General features: G+C 42.3%; 1 protein-coding gene across 3 annotated transcripts in view; it reads right to left on the reverse strand.

Moving 5' to 3' along the window:
- Positions 1-17,871, reverse strand: part of fgf22 (fibroblast growth factor 22) — a 161,022-nt gene that overhangs the window by 5,605 nt on the left and 137,546 nt on the right. For all 3 annotated transcript variants that reach the window (XM_073068282.1, XM_073068280.1, XM_073068281.1), the window contains exon 3: positions 6,194-6,297. In XM_073068282.1, the coding sequence (XP_072924383.1) occupies positions 6,194-6,297 (104 nt within the window). The remainder of the gene's footprint in view (positions 1-6,193; positions 6,298-17,871) is intronic.

The following is a 17,871-nucleotide window of genomic DNA, read 5'->3' on the forward strand; positions in this document are numbered from 1 at the left end:
AATGTGCTATTTGTTCAAAAGATCTTTACCTTAGAGTCATGGATAAGTACAGCACAGAAACAGGCCTTTTGGCCCATCTAGTCCATGCCAAACCATTTAAACTGCCTACTCCCATCAACCTGCAATTGGACCATAGCCTTCCATACCCCTACCATCCATGTACCTATCCAAACCTCTCTTGAATTTTGAAATGGAGCTTGCATGCACCATTTGCACTGGCAGCTCGTTCTGCACTCTCACGACTCTCTGAGTGAAGAGGTTTCCCCTTACATTGTCCTTAAACTACAGGGGGGCAATGGTGTGTTCATTGCTATGGTTGTAGTATGTCTGAAAGGCAATGCCTGCAATGAGCATAAGGAGTGAACTTCCCATCCACCCTGGCTCCCAGCTTACAAATAAAGACAAACCAATTCATTTGGGTAATTAGTGTGGTCAAACAAGTGTTCATAAAAAATTTGCTAAGATGTCTCCAGGAGAGTCTGGCGTATTGTGATCTAGCCCAGAGCAGTAACACTGATATGGAGGCATGGCGTAAAGTAGGGATTTATTGTGTGTCGGGTTATGAAAGATGATCTACACCATAGGTTTTCTTTGTATTTCAGTCTTTTGTTGTTCTTATCACTGATGAAATTCACCACACTTACCAGTATCAGTGGCAGGTATCAGACTCCACTCAACTTCAAGGTTGGCTGTGAAGTTGAGCAGGAGGTATTATTCCAACAGCTGTTAGGTAATTTAGTAAATAAGTAATGTGGGCAGGGATCGGCCGATCTCCTTGTCCTTTGCAGTCAATAGTCCACAAAACTTTGGTACATTATTTAGGCAGAGCAACAGCCCAGAAATGACAGAAACTGTGATCATGTTTCCCATTATCGAGCAAAAATTGAACATTTTGCAAAGACTTTTATTCTTTCACAGGATGTAGATGTCACTGGCTACACCAGCATTTATTGCCCATCCCTAATCCCTTGAACAGCATGAATGGTTAGATAATTGCAGTTCTGCTTCAGCCATGATATTGCGGCTCCTGAGTGACTTAAGACATTAGGACATCGGAGCAGAATTAGGCCGATCGGCCCGTTGAGTCTGCTGCATGCAGGTAAGGCCAGTAGATTTCCTTCTGACAAGGATATTAGTGAGCTAGTGATTTTACAAAATACAGCAATTTTGTGGCCACTTCTAATAATCCTAGATTTTTGAAATCCTAAACATGGAATTCATTGCTTAGTACAGCTGTCATACTTGTCCAACAAAATAACAAATATCTATTGTTATTCTTGCATGGCATTTTTAATATATTGGCAATAGAAGGGAAAATGGAGAGGCACAATAATGTAATGGTTAGCATAAAGCATTACGGTACCAGCGGCCTGGGTCCAATTCCCATCGCTGTCTGTAAGGGCTTTGTACGTTCTCCCCGTGACCACATGGGTTTCCCCCAGGTGTTACAGTTTCCTCCCACAGTCCAAAGGCATAATGGTTAAAGGGTTAATTTGTCATTGTAAATTGTTCTGTGATTAGCTAGGGTTATATTGGGGGTTGCTGGGTGGTACAGTTCAAAGGGCCACGCTATACCCCAATAAATAAATAGGTTATGCGCTGCAGTGTTAGAGATATGATTTTCAACAGGGTTTAAATAGATCTCTATCTGTTATAATCTTGAGAAGTATCACCTCGTTTTCCATCCAAAATAGTTGCACTATCTCAGATTTAATATTGGCTGCTCCATCTTTGAGTAACTCACTCTTTCTTTCTGCCTTGATCATAACTGGCCATTTCTGCCTGCCATTACTTTTGGCTATGTTTCTTATTTCATTTGTATGCATAGTCTTGCCTACTCCTCATGTCCCATAACCCTACTATTAACAACATACCAAAAGAACAAGCAACTATTAACATCATCATTATTATGTGCCATGTCATATGACATGCACGATCATGGTCTTTGACCATGATTATTCTTGGCAGATTTATCTGTCGAAGTAATTTGCTATTGCCTTTTTCTGGGCAGTGCCTTGACAAGGCAGGTGACTCCAGCCATTATCAATACTCTTCAGAGATTGTCAGCCTGGCGTCAGTGGTTGCATAACTTGAGTGATAGGTACTAGCTGCTCATATGATCATCCATCACCTACTCCCATGGCTTCACGTGACCGTGATCAGAGGAGGTGGAAGAGTGCTAAGCAGGTGTTATACCTTGCTCAAAAGGGTGACCAGCAGAGTTAGCAGAGGGAAGGAATGCTTTACACCTCCTTTTGTAGATATATCTCCATCCTGTCACCCACTATAACTGCTCCCATTAACATTTTGGTATCATGCCATCAGAGATCTTCCCTTTGTTCTATCTGTTCAACCACCACATCCTTCTCTCGTCTGCTACTGAAAACAAATTTATTTTTATCGCTTTCTCTGTTCTATTGAAGGTCCCAGACAACTTGGTCTTACTGACGTTAAGTGCAAGGTTTTTCCAACACTGCTCAACCAACTGATCTATCTCACTCCTGTACACTTCCTCATCACCATCTGAAATTCTGCTAACAGTAGTTGTGTCATCGCCAAACTTACAGATATCATTTGAGCTGGTGTCTAGCTGTGGAGAGAGTCAAGCAGTGGGTAAGCATGCATCCTTAAGGTGCTTCAGTATTGATTATCAACGAGGAAGAGATGTTATTTCCGATCTGCTCTGACTGTAGTCTCCCGAAGAGGAAATTAAGGATTCATTTGCGGGGAGGAACAGCAGTCCAGGTTTTGGAGCTTGTTGATTAGCATTGAGGGTATGATTGTGTTGAATGCAGAGCTATAAGAAAATAAACAGCAGCCTGACTTGGGTATTGCTATTATCCACGTGATCCAAGGTTGAGTGGAGAGCCAGTGAGATTGCATCCACTGTAAACCTATTGTGGCAATAGGCAAATTGCAGTGGGTAAAGGTCGTTGGTTAGGCAGAAGTTGATTCTGGCCATGACCAACCTCTCAAAGCACTTCAGCACGGTAGATGCAAGTACAACTGGGTGATCGTCGTTGAGGCAGCTCACTCTGCTCTTCTGTCACAGGTATGATTGTCACCCTTTTGAAGCAGATGGGAACCTCTGACCACAGTAGTGAGAGATTGAAGGCGTCCTGGAACACTCTGCCAGTTAGTTGGCGCAGATTTTCAGCGCCTACCAGGTACACCATCAGAAACCGGTGCCTTATGAAGGTGCACCCTCCTGAAAGAAGATCTGATGTCAGCCTCCGAGACAGAGATCACAGGGTCACCAGACGCTGCAGGGATTCTCACAGGTCTAGTTTTATTCTCCCTTTCAAAGCATGCATAGAAGGCATTGAGTTCATCTGGGAGTGAGGTATTACAGCCATTCATTATGTTAAATTTGGATTTATGTTCCTTGTAGTTAACTGTAATATGTTCCTTGTAGGAAGTAATGGCCTGCAACCCCTGCCAGAGCTGAATGCATCTGATTCTGTCTCTAACTTCAATCAGAATTGTTTTTCTCACTCTTTAAATAGCCTTCCTTAGGTCGTACCTGGACCTTCTGTGTAGTTCTGGATCACCAGTCTTCAACAGATCTAGCCCTCAGCAGACTATGAACCTCCTGGTTCATCCATGGCTTTTGGTTTGGGTGTGTCCAGTATGTTCTCGAAGGTACGCATTCGTTCACACATGTTGGTGTGGAGTTGGTGACATTTGTGGTGTACTCATTCAGATTTGAAGATAAATCCCTGAACATTGTCCAGTCCACAGACTCAAAGCAGTCATGTAAGTGTTCCTTCACTGCTCTTGACCATACCACCTTGGTCCTCACCACTGCTGCTACGACCTTTAGTCTCTGCTGATACGCTGGGAATAGAACAGCCAGATGATCTGGACTTGCCAACGTGTGGGTGTGAGTTGGCATGGTAACCGTTCTTGATGGTGGTATAACAGTGGTCATGTACGTTGGCTCCTCTCATTCCACAGGTGGTATGTTGATGGTGTTTGTTCAGAGACTTCTTCATTCTGGCTTGGTTGAAATCCCCCACAATGATAGGCAAGGTATCAGGATGCGCTGACTAGATGGCATCGGGGGAAAGAGCTGGAGGCAGGATTGCTTGAAGGAGCCTAAAATAGACTGAATGGTCTCCTTTGCCAGGTCATATCTATTGTCTGGGAGTCTACAGGCATTCAACAACACACACAAAATGCTGGTAGAACACAGCAGGCTAGGGCGAGGGATTGGCTTTTATTGACTGGAAGAAAGAACAAGCAGCAACTGACCACCACACTACATCCTGGAGACTGAGGGCAGGGCCCAGGCCCCAATCGCCTTTATACCGGGGTCTGTGGGAGGAGCCACGGTCAATGGGAGGAGCCACAGGAGCAGTCAGCGGGGGGGGGGGGGTGGGGGGCGTGTCCAGACAGGTATATGTAGTTCACCACACATCTATCGACGTTTCGGGCCGAGACCCTTCGTCAGGACTAACCGAAAGGAAAGATAGTAAGAGATTTGAAAGTAGAGGGGGGAGGGGGAAATGCGAAATGATAGGAGTAGACCGGAGGGGGTGGGATGAAGCTAAGAGCTGGAAAGGTGATTGGCGAAAGTGATACAGAGCTGGAGAAGGGAAAGGATCATGGGACGGGAGGCCTCAGGAGAAAGAAAGGGGGGGGGGGGGAAGCACCAGAGGGAGATGGAGAACAGGCAAACAACTAAATATGTCAGGGATGGGGTAAGAAGGGGAGGAGGAACAGGCAAACTACTAAATATGTCAGGGATGGAGTAATGTTGCATGTGGAAGATTACTGTTTACAATTTGGTTTCTGCAGTGAAGGACGATAGTGAGTGTACTTCAAATACACCTAATATTATGTGATAGTAAAGGATATCCTTACTACTTTCAGGGTTTCTTTTAAATTAATGAGTTTGTACTTTCAATATTGGTTAATGTTTATTTACTTCAGTAAAAAATCTTCAGGTCATAAACTTACAAAGTAAATCATACTAGAATCTTACAATGGAAATCATGCTAGTAAAGGTAGCCTTTCCGTTCACTGGTCAAGAATCTTTTTAGAAAGTCAAGAACACAAGAAATTAGGAGCAGAATTTGGTCACAAGGTTCCTCATCATTCAATATGATCATCGTGGATCTACACCAGCCTCAATTCCTCTGCTGTGGCACTTCTGCATCTACTTCCAGCGCTGTTAATTTGGGGTTTAATGAGCAGACATTAATGGACAAGACTGGAAAACATCTGCTAGTTTCCTTAAGATGGGATTGAGGAGAACAGAGTTCTATGTTGTAAGCCATTGCCTGCTTGAAACTGGTGTGAGGGCCTATGTTTCATTTTCTCAAAGGGTAGAAATTTTCTGACACGGTAGAAATTTACCCCAGACGCATGTGTTAAACACAATAAAGCAGCAACAGTACATTGTAGGGCAGAGTCGCATAGTGGTTAGCACTTCACTTTACAGCACTAGCAACCGGGGTTCAATTCCCACTGCTGTCTGTTCTCCTCATAACTGCGTGGGTTTCCTCCAGGTGCTCCAGTTTCCTCCAATATTCTGAAGACGTACGGGTTAGTAGGTTCATTGGTCACATGGGTGTAATTAGGTAGCACAGGCTCATTGAGCCAAAAAGGCTTGTAACTGTGCTGTATCTGAGTTGAATTCCATACGATATGGGCCATAAGTGGAGCAGACTCCATCAGATGAATTGTTGAATTCTATACATAAACAAGAGAAAATCTGCAGATGCTGGAAATCCGAGCAACACACACAAAATGCTGGAGATCTCGGCCCGAAACGTCGACAGCTTACTCTTTGCCATAGCTGCTGCCTGACCTGCTGAGTTCCTCCAGCATCTTGTGTGTGTGTGTGCGTGTGTGTGTGTGTTGCTTAATTCTGTTCCTCTATCTTATGGAATTCTGGAAGCAATATACAATGTATAGCTGCTACTTCAGCTATATTCCGTACACAAAGGTGATGACAAATTTCTATTGGTTGTGTTCAACAGACAAGGCACTTTTAGTCTCACCAGTTCAATCAGCATTTGAACCTGCCCCCCCCCCCAAAGAACTGCTGTGCCAACCACCCCACCCACCCACTCCTGCACCCAACATTCCCCACACATTCCCCAAACGAGCACACGTAACACTTAACAGAAATTTGATGAGCTGTTTTTATAAACACTGAGTAACTGAGAAGCTTATATAAACTTACCGTGCCATATAGCTTCCCTTTCTTGTTCATGGCCAAATAAAAGCCAGTGTTGACCGCTTTGATTGCGACTACTCCAACATTAACTGACCTGATCTCCATTATACCTGTAAATGAAGAAGGAACTATGTTACAAAAAGGGTTCATTTGTCCTACTGACTAACAACCCTAGAGTTGCTTTATGCTCTGACAGAGTTCTGGATAGCAATGCTGCCTGGGTCTGTGTATGTATTAATAATCATAAACAAAAATTATTACATCTTCCACATTAATTACTGATAATCTTATTTTGTTTCCTAATTGCAATCTTATCTCAGTTGGAAACTCAAACTACCTGCGTCTCAATATCACCAAGACCAAGAAGATGGTGGTGGACTTTAGGAGATCTAGGCCTCGTATGGAGCCAGTGATCATTAATGGAGAATGTGTGGAGCAGGTTAAGACCTACAAGTATCTGGGAGTACAGTTAGACGAGAAGCTAGACTGGACTGCCAACACAGATGCCTTGTGCAGGAAGGCACAGAGTCGACTGTACTTCCTAAGAAGGTTGGCGTCATTCAATGTCTGTAGTGAGATGCTGAAGATGTTCTATAGGTCAGTTGTGGAGAGCGCCCTCTTCTTTGTGGTGGCGTGTTGGGGAGGAAGCATTAAGAAGAGGGACGCCTCACGTCTTAATAAGCTGGTAAGGAAGGCGGGCTCTGTCGTGGGCAAAGTACTGGAGGGTTTAACATCGGTAGCTGAGCGAAGGGCGCTGAGTAGGCTACGGTCAATTATGGATAACTCTGAACATCCTCTACATAGCACCATCCAGAGACAGAGAAGCAGTTTCAGCGACAGGTTACTGTCGATGCAATGCTCCTCAGACAGGATGAAGAGGTCAATACTCCCCAATGCCATTAGGCTTTACAATTCTACCGCCAGGACTTAAGAACTTTTTAAAAGCTATTATTAATGCTTTTTGAGATAGTGATTTAGATGCATATCATATTTTTTACTGAGTTAAGTATTGTATGTAATTAGTTTTGCTACAACAAGTGTATGGGACATTGGAAAAAAAAGTTGAATTTCCCCATGGGGATGAATAAAGTATCTATCTATCTATCTATCTATCTATCTATCTATCTAGATAGACTTTCCATCTGCCGTTTTAAAGTTCTCTCGCTGCAGAGCCATTTCTGTTTTAAGGAGATCCTCTTCTCATTGATACCATCAGGAAGGAGGTACAAGTGCCTGAAGACACACACTCAACAATTCAGGGACAGTTTCTTTCCTTCTGTCATCAGACTTCTGAATGGATATTGAACCCATGAACACTACTTTTTTTGCACTATTTACTTAATTTAACTGTTTAATACATATATCTGTATATTGCCAACTGAAAATGTCTCCTTGCAAGGTGATGAAATGTTTGTGTAAATTGCCAAGACGGGAGAACAACTCAACCAAACTATATATAATTTTTTTCTCACCCCTTATGGGCGGCATGTATGTGTATTTTCCCTCAATCTCGGGTCCTCTACCAGAAGTCTGGGAGCTTGAGGGCTCGGCCTGCACTCTTCTAGACCAAGATCTCAGATTTTGTTCCTGGGATTTGTTGGAGCCACTCTCCCAGTCCAGGTGTCACAGCTCCAAGTGCTCCTATCTGGGATTACTCTGACTTTGACCTTTCACTTCAATATATATACTTACAGCAATTCACAACTTTTATTATTATGTATTGCTATGTATTGCCGTCGTAAAAAACGCAAATTTCACAACCTATGCCTGTGATATTAAACCTGTTTCCGATTCTGATCAACATAACTGGCTGTTTCTTTAACAACTCATGCACAGGCACATCAACAATTTTGAACTTTAAGGCCCAAATTAAATGAGAAGAATTCCTAAATACATGAGTTTCATTCTGCTGAAAATCCAGAGTAACGTATACACAAAGTGCGGGAGAAACTCAGCCGGTCAGGCAGCACCTGTGCAGGGAAATAAAGAGTCGACGTTTTAGGCCGAGACCCTTCGTCAGGACTCAAAATAAATTTGGTCTGCTGCTTTTGTTTGGCTTTATGACTAGCAAAGGGCAAGTGGAACCAATTTCTATACATTGGAGTATTTAATACCTTATGTCAACATCTGTGTTTGTTGTGTGTTTTACAACATTCCTCTGGAGTGCCTTTAGAAGCTTTTCTGTGTCAAAGGTGCTATAACATTGCAAATTTCTAATTCATTTTTTGTCGTACTCAGAAGTTTGATGGTTCAAACTCTGAGCTGACTTTTGTCTGGGTATTCGCAACTGCAGAACAGGATGGAATCTTCAGTTATGGATTGAATGAAGCCTCGTGATATGCTGACCTGGAAGGTGCTGATGGCTGAACAGTAGCTTTGTGGGGAATGCACTGCACACGGCTGCGTATTCCTGACCTTTGTACCTGTGCATTTTCGCACTGAAATCTGGAGGGCATCGGAGGGCGGATTTACTCTCTTGGTCTGCTGCTGCACTCACCATTCCTCCCACTGGCTTAAATAGAAGGAGTGTGAGAGGGGGAGAATGTGTTAAAATCTAACCCCAGATATCCACTCAGTTTTGGTCAAACATGTGTTGTCCTGGCCACTCTTTCTGAAACAGGGGTTCCCAACCTTTTTTATGCCAAGGACCCCAAGCATTAACCAAGGGGTCCGTGGACTCCAGGCTGAGAACCCTGGCTCTAAAATATTAGTTATTGGAACATGCCGGATTATAAAATGCCTCATAACAAATCTTTGACTGTACCCTAAGCTCATGGACAATTGACTTCAAAATTCTACATTTGTTTCATTAGCCTAGTAATTATTAAAGTTAAGGACATTGATGATATATCACCAAAGTTGATGCAGTGGATTTTGATTCATCCTTGATGCCACTGGCATTCTTCTAGGGTGCATCACAACCTGGTATGGAAGTTGTCCTGTCCAAGACCAGAAGCTGCAGAAGATCGTGAACATAGCCCAGCACATCACACAAACCAATCTTCTCTCCTTGGACTCACTTTACACCGCACGCTGTCGGAGCAGTGCTGCCAGGATAATCAAGGACATGACCCACCCAGCCAACACACTTTTTTGTCCCTCTTCCCTCCGGGAGAAGGTTCAGGAGCTTTAAGATTCATACGGCCAGATTTGGGAACGGCTTCTTTCCAGCTGTGATAAGACTGCTGAACAGATCCTGACCCGAATCGGGGCCGTACCTTCCAAATATCTGGACCTGATTTGCACTACCTTACTTTCCCTTTTCTATTTTCTAATCATGATTGATAATTAAAATTTTTAAATTATATTTACTTCGATTTGTACTCCAGGGAGCGCGAAGCGCAGAATCAAATATCACTGCGATGATTGTACGCTCTAGTATCAATTGTCTGGTGACAATAAAGTAAAGTCAGTATTTACTGATGATACCCTTGCTTGTGAGAATAGGGTGGAGGCTCAGCATGTCCTGCACTCTCAGCAGGGTCCTCCCATCCTCCCATCCACTGGCCGGAACTGAGCGAAATTCAGAAACAGAATCAGCATCAGGTTTAATATCACCGACATATGTTGTGCAATTTGTTGCTTGGCAGTAGTAGCACAATGCAGCACAAAAAACATAAATTACAGTAAGAAATCTGTATTAAAAATTCAATTAAATAAGCAGTGCAGCAAGACAGTAAAGGTAGTGAGGTAGTGTTCACAGTCTGGTTTACTGTCCTTTTAGAAATCTGATGGCGGAAGAGAAGGTATTCCTAAAACATTGGGTGTCTTCTGGCTCCTGGACCTCCTCTCTGATGGCAGTAATAAGAAGAGAACAAGTCCTGGGTGGTGGGGATCCTTAATGATGGATTCCACATTTTCAGACATTTTGAGGATCTTCCTGATGCTATGAAGATTGGTGCCCATGATGGAGTCATAAATTTCCATTGAAAGCTAAATCATTATTTACTTATCGGACAATTTTTGTAACAGGCTCTTTATAAGTAGGTTTATAACCTGTCTTCCACTTTCAAATGTACATGTAAACACTCAGGTCTTTCTACTCCTTGAGAATTACGGTTATCCAAGCCTACGAGGTCAATATATTTGCTGCACTGTTAACCAACTAGTGATATAATTTTCACATGAGGACACTTCCTGCTTGCCTCTCCTTTACAAGTACTGCCCTATGCTGTGTGGTAGATGTCATCAGTCTGCACTTCATACATGCTGAAAAGTCCATCGCAGGCCAGGACGTGAGAATTGAGGCACAGAACACAAATCTCTTACTATCTTCCCTTTCGGTTAGTCCTGACGAAGGGTCTCGGCCCGAAACGTCGACATCGCTTCTCCCTATAGATGCTGCCTGGCCTGCTGTGTTCTACCAGTATTTTGTGTGTGCTGTAGTATGTACAGCTTTTATGTTGCTTCAAAGCACCAAGTGACTCCATTACAAACTGCTGCAGGAAATCAGTGCTTGTTGTTCCTTCTCGCGCCTTGCAGCACATTGGGTGGCACTTTTGCTGTCCCCATAACATTTGCCTGTTTTTTTTTCACAAGGCCAAGTTGCTAGCTCGATGCTCAACCCTATACAGATAGAAAGCGTACAAGGAGCCGGCCGGATTCTCTCAGGACCATTGGACTCGAATCTTGACGCTGAAGCCACTGCGCCAGCGGATGGCTTAGGAAACCAGTGGGCCAAGCAGCACCTGTTGACATTTTGTGTAAAGTGTCAGGATACAACAGTAGTGTTAGTTTTGCTGACAACTGGACCGTAATCTTTGAAGTAGTCATAGCCAATAATGTGTTTGAACATTTAAGTTCACTAAAATTTACCACATTAATCAGCCTTTACATAAAGGATTCAAACAGATTTCATTAAATAATGTTACAACTGCTCCAATTTTGATAGTTAATAACTTTACAGTGACTCCTTGCTGGGTTATAGAAATTTTTGTCATCTAACAGTGCACAGTTTTCCCATAGGCACAAGGTGAAAATACATATCTGTGGCTTATTTCACATCCGGAAGAGCCCAGCACTTCTTGCTCTCAGGCAACATCTGCTTCTATCAAGGTTGACCAAAGGTGTCCCACAAAATCCTTTACCAAAAATGAGTAGTCAAAGATCTCTTGTATCAGAATGAAGTTTAATATCACTGGCATCCAGTATGTCTTGAAATTTGTTGTCTTGTGACAGCAGTACAGTGAAATACACAATTAAGAAGAAATATAAATAACAATAAGAAAATATATACATGAACAATAATTTTTTTTGAGAAGTGAGATAGTGTACCCGGATTCATTATCCATTCAGAAATCTGTTAGCAGAGGGAAGAAACTATTCCTAAAATATTGAGTGTGTGTCTTCAGGCTCCTGTACCTCCTACTTGATGGTGGCAATGAGAAGAGGACGTGTCCTGGGCGACGGGACTCATTAATGATAGATGCAGCCTTTTTGAGACGTTGAACATGTGCTCGATCCTGAGGAGCTGGCTGAGTTTGCAACGTTCTGCAACTTGTAAAGGCCTTGCTTGTGATTCCTGAGCCGGGCACAGAAACTGGAAAAATGTTGCCCTATGTAGCAGTATTTATTGGCTGTTTTCTGAGCCTCAGCAACTTGTACTTTAGGATGTAGAAGTTTTTTGTTGAGTCTTCTGGAGTCAATCAAAGAAACTGGGATTATGACGCATTGAAAATGTTTATCGATTGGAGAATGGATAGTGATGATTCAGATTTATTTATTTATCCTGTGTACATAGAAACATAGAGTGAAATATGTCATTTGCGTCAACACACTGTATGATGAGTTGGAGGCAGCCTGCAGATGTTGCCAAGCATTTCTGTGCCAACAGCGCATGCTCACAATGAACTTCCTTTTGTTTCCTTGCGCTTTGTATGTGGTTCACTGAGCCAAGAATATCTCGGAATTTTGTTCTAGATCTAGGTGACATATTTTGCATCAAGATTTCTCTGTTGTGGATATATCCCGTGATATTCCAGACCCCTTGTCTTATGAGGGTAGGTTGAGTGAGCCAGGGCTTTTCTCTTTGGGGCAAAGGAGAATGAGAGATGACTTGACAGAGGGGTACAAGAAGATAAGAGGCACATGTAAATCGAGTGAAGAGCCAGAGACATTTTCCCAGGGCTGAAATGCCTATTGTAAGGTGGCATAATTTAAAGGTGATTGGAGGAAAACATGGGAGGAAGACAGAGTTAAATCCTTTACGCAGTGTGTGGTGGGTGCGTGGAATGCTCTGCCATGGATGGTGGTAGAGGTAGGTACATTAGAGACACTTAAGAAACTGTTAGGTAGGCACATAGATGATGGAAAAATGGAGAGCTATGTGGATTGATCTTAGAGTAGGTTAAAAGTTTGGCACAACATCTTGGGCAAAAAGACCTGCACTGTGCTGTGATGTTCTGTGTTCCATGTTCAATGTGGGCAGGTGAGGTGGCATCTAAGCTTGAATTTAAATAGCTTCTGGGAATGGTTTGGACACAATGGGTGAAATAGTATCCTTAATTGGTGTAACGTTCCATTTTTTATATAATCAAGGAAAACTTCATTCATAATAAAAAATATGTCCAAGAATCGTCAGATCGTTATGTGGTTTGTCATTTGAAACAGGCATTCATGGTCTTTCTATGACTATGATTATTCTTGGCAATTTTTTATGGAGAAGCATTTGCCATTACCTTCTTTTGGGCTGTGTCATTACTGGGTGACCCTAGCCGTTATCAATACTCTTCAGAGATTGTCTGGCGTCAGTTGTTGTCATGCACCAGCAGCTCATATGACCATCCACCAACTGCTCCAATGGCTTCGCCTCACCCTGATCAAGGGAGGTGGGGTAGGGGTGCTAAGCATGTGCTACACTTTTCCCAAGGGTGACCTGCAGGTTCAAGGAGGGAAGGAGCATCTTACACTCCTTTGGTAGAGTCGCATCTCCAACCCGCGTCCCATTACAAGAATGAAACCTGCAATGCCTTTTCATTCTTTACGTTCATAGTCAACGCTATCTGTACTGTTCTGTTACGTTCCTACACATCAACAGTACTGCTACCACTCGTGTGGCCCTTTGGAGTGGTTCATTACTACAATAAGTGAGGGGCTTCCTCACCCTACCCGGCCCTTCTCTCTACAGTAGCAGAAAAACCCTATACTCTGGTCCGTCTCCTCTGAGCCTTTAAATTTCCAAAATGCTACCGGACTCAGAGCTGAGATTCTGTACTGGTAAAAGCTACAGTTTAATCACAGCCATGGCCAAGTTTGTCAAAGACTTTTCTTTTTGTTGTGCGATGCAGTCAGGATGATGTCAAATTAAACATGCATTTTAAATCAGATTAATCAAGCTTCTGAAGCTTTAAAAGGCATTCGTCAGACCACACTTGGAGTATTGTGAGTAGTTTTTTAAAATTTAGAGATACAGCGCCAAACAACTCCTTTGGCACACCGAGCTGCACTGCCAAAATTACAATGACCAATTCAACCATTAAACGGTACGTCTTTAGACCGTGGGAGGAATATGAAGCACCCATTTGCTCGCAGGAAGCACGTACAAACTTTCTTATAAAGGACACCGGAACTGAACTCAGAACTCTGATGCCCCGAGCTGTAATAGCATTGCGCTAACCGCTATGCTACCGTGGTGCCTGGGACCTTATATAAGAAAATATGTGCTGGCATTGGAGATGGCAGAGAGGACGTCCAAGAGCATGATTCCGGGAATAAAAGGATTAATGTATGAGGAGCATTTGATGGCTCTGGGCCTGCAGTCACTGGAGTTTGGAAGAATGAGGGTGGATCTCGTTGAAACTTATCAACTATTGAAAGGCCTAGATGGAGTAGTTGTGGTTGGGGTGTTTCTATAATGGTGAGTCTAGGACCAGAAGGCACAACCTCAGAATAGAAGGACTTCACTTTAGAACAGTGATGAAGAAGAATTTCTTTAGCTCGACTTCGTTGAATCTGTGGTATTCATTGCCACAGAAGGCTGTGGAGGCCAAGTCATTGTGTATATTTAAAGCTGAGTTTAATAGGTTCTTGATTAGTAAGGGTGTCAAAGGTTACGAGGAGAAGGCAGGGAAATGGGGTTGAGAAGCCATGATTGGATGGTGGACCAGACTTGATGGGCTGAATGGCCTAACTCTGCTCCTATGGCTTAGGGTATAAGTTTGTACTTTGTACATGGTGAAAAGGCTGTAGCAAGTTGGACGTGAGAATCATGACAGTATAATTTTATAATGTAGTATATTTGGTCTAGTCTAAGTTCCTGCAAAATTTGCCAAACAGCATGGGGAAAGGCGTACGTGGCTTAAGATTACCAAGTCACTCCACTACAATCTGCTGTAGGAAATCAATCGGTCGAGCAGCATCTGTTGGGGCGAGGAAAGGAACTGTTGACATTTTGTGTCAAAGCCCTTCATCAAGTAGTGTTAGTGATGTCGACAACTGGATCCTAACCTGTGAAGTATTCATAGTTAATGCTGCGTCAGAACATTTGAATTCACTAACATTTACTACATTAATCAGCCTTTACTGAAAGGATTTAGGCAGATACCATTAAATAACACGAGAAATTAAATATTGGGAATGCTTGCCATAAACAGCAAAATATTAAAACTTCTCAAAACTATCATTTCACATTTGTTACAATAAGCAGTCAGAATCCCAGTGTTATATTGTTCTGCATAAGCTTTTAAAACCATAATTACTTTAAATTACCTGGCTTTATTTTATATAAATCAGCCACGATGGAACAGAGGAGCAGACTCAATGGGCTGAATGGCCCGATTCTGCTCCTTATGGTCTTATGATTTTCTATGAAGCCATCAATTTGTTAAAAAAAGATGTAGTTCTTAATTCAATGCACTGGTAAGTGAAGTCTCTTCAGAGCGTGTTATCTCAGAAGAAAATGGCAATTATCTAACAGCTGATACATTACTTTTGAAAACATGGGGGAAACAGGACTTTCTGTTGCTACACCTACAATTGTCCATGTTGAATGTAACTCCAAAAGAACTTGTTTAGATTGTTGGGAGAAAATGATTGACTATTTGTAAAATAATAAAACCCCTATCAAAACAAACCCAGTTTTCAAAGCTACTTGGAGCTGAACTCATGCTATGTGTGTTATCTGATGACCTATCATCGCCTTGTCATGCATTTTTAAGTCGCATCTTCACGCAACTGTCAATATATTTACTCTTGCAATATCTACAATCTTGTTGCTACAGGCAAGATGATGCCGTTTTATATGTCACCTTTCCTATCAATCAAATCTGAAAGTGCTTCGCATGTTAGGCAGTGCTTCATGTTCTTCACCCATTATAATGGGTGGCACGGCAGAGCAGTTAGTAGCATAATGCTATTACAATCCCAGTGACGTGGGTTAGATTCTTACTCTATCTGTAAGGAAGTTGTTTATTCTCCTCGTGACCATGTGGGTTTTCTCCAGCTGCTCTAATTTCCTCCCACATTCCAAAGATGTGTGGATTAGTAGATTAATTATTCATATGGATGCTTTGGGTGGTGCAGGCTCCTGGGCTGGAAAGGACCTGTTACAGTACTATCCTCTAAATAAATAAAATACCTATTATATTAATTGCTAATTGAATAACTCCTGCAAGTATAGTTGGTCTGTTAATTAGTAGTTACTTGATCAGTGATTGTGGTGAAGGGCATTTATGAGTTTAATATGAAAAACAGTCCCCTGAATCTAATCTATTTAACTTACACTCAGTGGCACTTTATTAGGTACAGGAGTGAAACCCAGTGTCGTCTCTTGCTGCTGTAACCCATCCACTTCAAGGTTCGACCTGTTGGGCATTCAGATTTGCTTTTCAGCATACCACTGTTGTAATGTCTGAGTTATTGTCGCCTTCCTGTCAGGGTCTTGTGCTTTAGCCCTTGGTAGGGTCACCCATGCCAAACAGGTCAAAGGGTCGAGGCCAGACTAAGAGTGGTCCACTGGTCCTCCAGATTCAAGGGTTCAGCTCTGGGCTAACAATCCCGACGGGTCAAAAGATTTGTTACAGAAACAGCTATGAAGAATCTTACTATAGACGTGTTTAACAGAGATGGAGAGCTTTTCTGCTGCTCTAACCGCCAGCGGCATAATGAACAGTAAAAAAAATCTGGAGATGTAAGTTTATGTCCCATTTCAGCCTCTGGAGAATTTTAATAGTAAAATAAATCTGGAGTTTGTAAATATCCACAATCAACAAAGGTGACCATGATGGTTGTAAAAACTGGTTCTCTACATCATCCCAATACCCAACAGAGACTAAGAGCAGCCTAGTCTTCATTAGATATAATGCCAATAACAATATGATTGAAACTTATCTATCTTTAAGTGTGATTGATCAAGCTACTAAGTTGTGGAGGAATATTTTTCTCAAAGCCACTAATGGATGGGCAATAAATATTGGCCTTCCCAGTGAGAATTACTTTCTAAAAACCAATAAAAGAAAATGACATTTACTTTCCAGGAAGGAAAAGTTGACAGGAATCACGAAGCTGTCCCACATCAAACCCTCGCCACCCCATGTTCCAGAGAGACTAGCAAAGACAGAATTCCCGGACCAGGACTGGCGGCTCGGCCTTTTTCACTTGAGTGAATCGGCCCAGGTCTTCCCAAGAAAAGTACTTGAAGGTTCCAGTTCTAATCACGTTTAAATTCTAATTCCCATGTCTACAGAAAGCAGTAGCTCAAAGAAAAAAAACATTGAAGAAAAGCAGATTGTCCAGCCAGTGGAACTGATGTTGAGCAATGGCCACAGGATACATCAGTTGGCTCATTGCCTGATTTCCAGACTTTTTAACTAGAACATTGGAAAATAGAGTGCTTCAGGCTGGCAATTTCTGCACACCTGACTGAATGAGCCCTGTAGGTGATGGTAAACACAAAGTGCCTTGAGATAATTTAAATCTCTTCTGCTCTTATCTAATTCTCTTTGCTCATTAGAGTCCAATGCCTAGTACATTATTCACAATAGCTTTGGAGTTCATAACAAACAATGTATTTATAATTAGTTACCAGGCAAGTTGATTTATGATAATATCTCTCGTTATCAATTGTTTGGATAATCAGCCTGTTTCACCATGACTGCATGACTCTGTGTTCCAGTTTTTGGATGGAGATTCTGGCACTGGGGCAGATTGAAAAGGTCAGCGTGTCGGGCCCCGAGCCGAGGGATGGATTGGTTCAGATCACTGCTCCACGACTTGGCCCTGAACCAAACTATATTGAACTATGGGACTCTCTTTGCGGACTTCAGTTCAGAAGGCTACTTGCTCGTGGCTGCTGTTTGCATGACGTTTCATTGTCTCTGCACACTGGGTGTTTGACGGTCTTTTTTTAATAGGTTCTTTTATAATTTTATGGATTCTTTTTGAAGGGCATGGTGCGTTTTCATTCTCTGCACATTGGGTGTTCAATGGTCTTTTTTAACATGGCTTCTTTTGGGTTTCTTTATTGCCTGGCTGCCTGTTAGGAGACAAGCCTCAAGGTTGCATAATGTGTACGGATTTCGCTAATAAATGTATTTTGAACTTTATCTAATATTTCTACTAAACTCAGCAGATTCAACATGCAACATAATAAAGACTGATTGTGTCCCGCCAGTCTATTTTAGTTTTGTAATCACGGCAAATGGATTTCCTGGCTGCATCAATTCCACTCTAAGTGATCTAAAAAGGAC

This window comes from Hemitrygon akajei, chromosome 16, assembly GCF_048418815.1.
Source record: "Hemitrygon akajei chromosome 16, sHemAka1.3, whole genome shotgun sequence".
NCBI classification, from domain to species: domain Eukaryota; kingdom Metazoa; phylum Chordata; class Chondrichthyes; order Myliobatiformes; family Dasyatidae; genus Hemitrygon; species Hemitrygon akajei.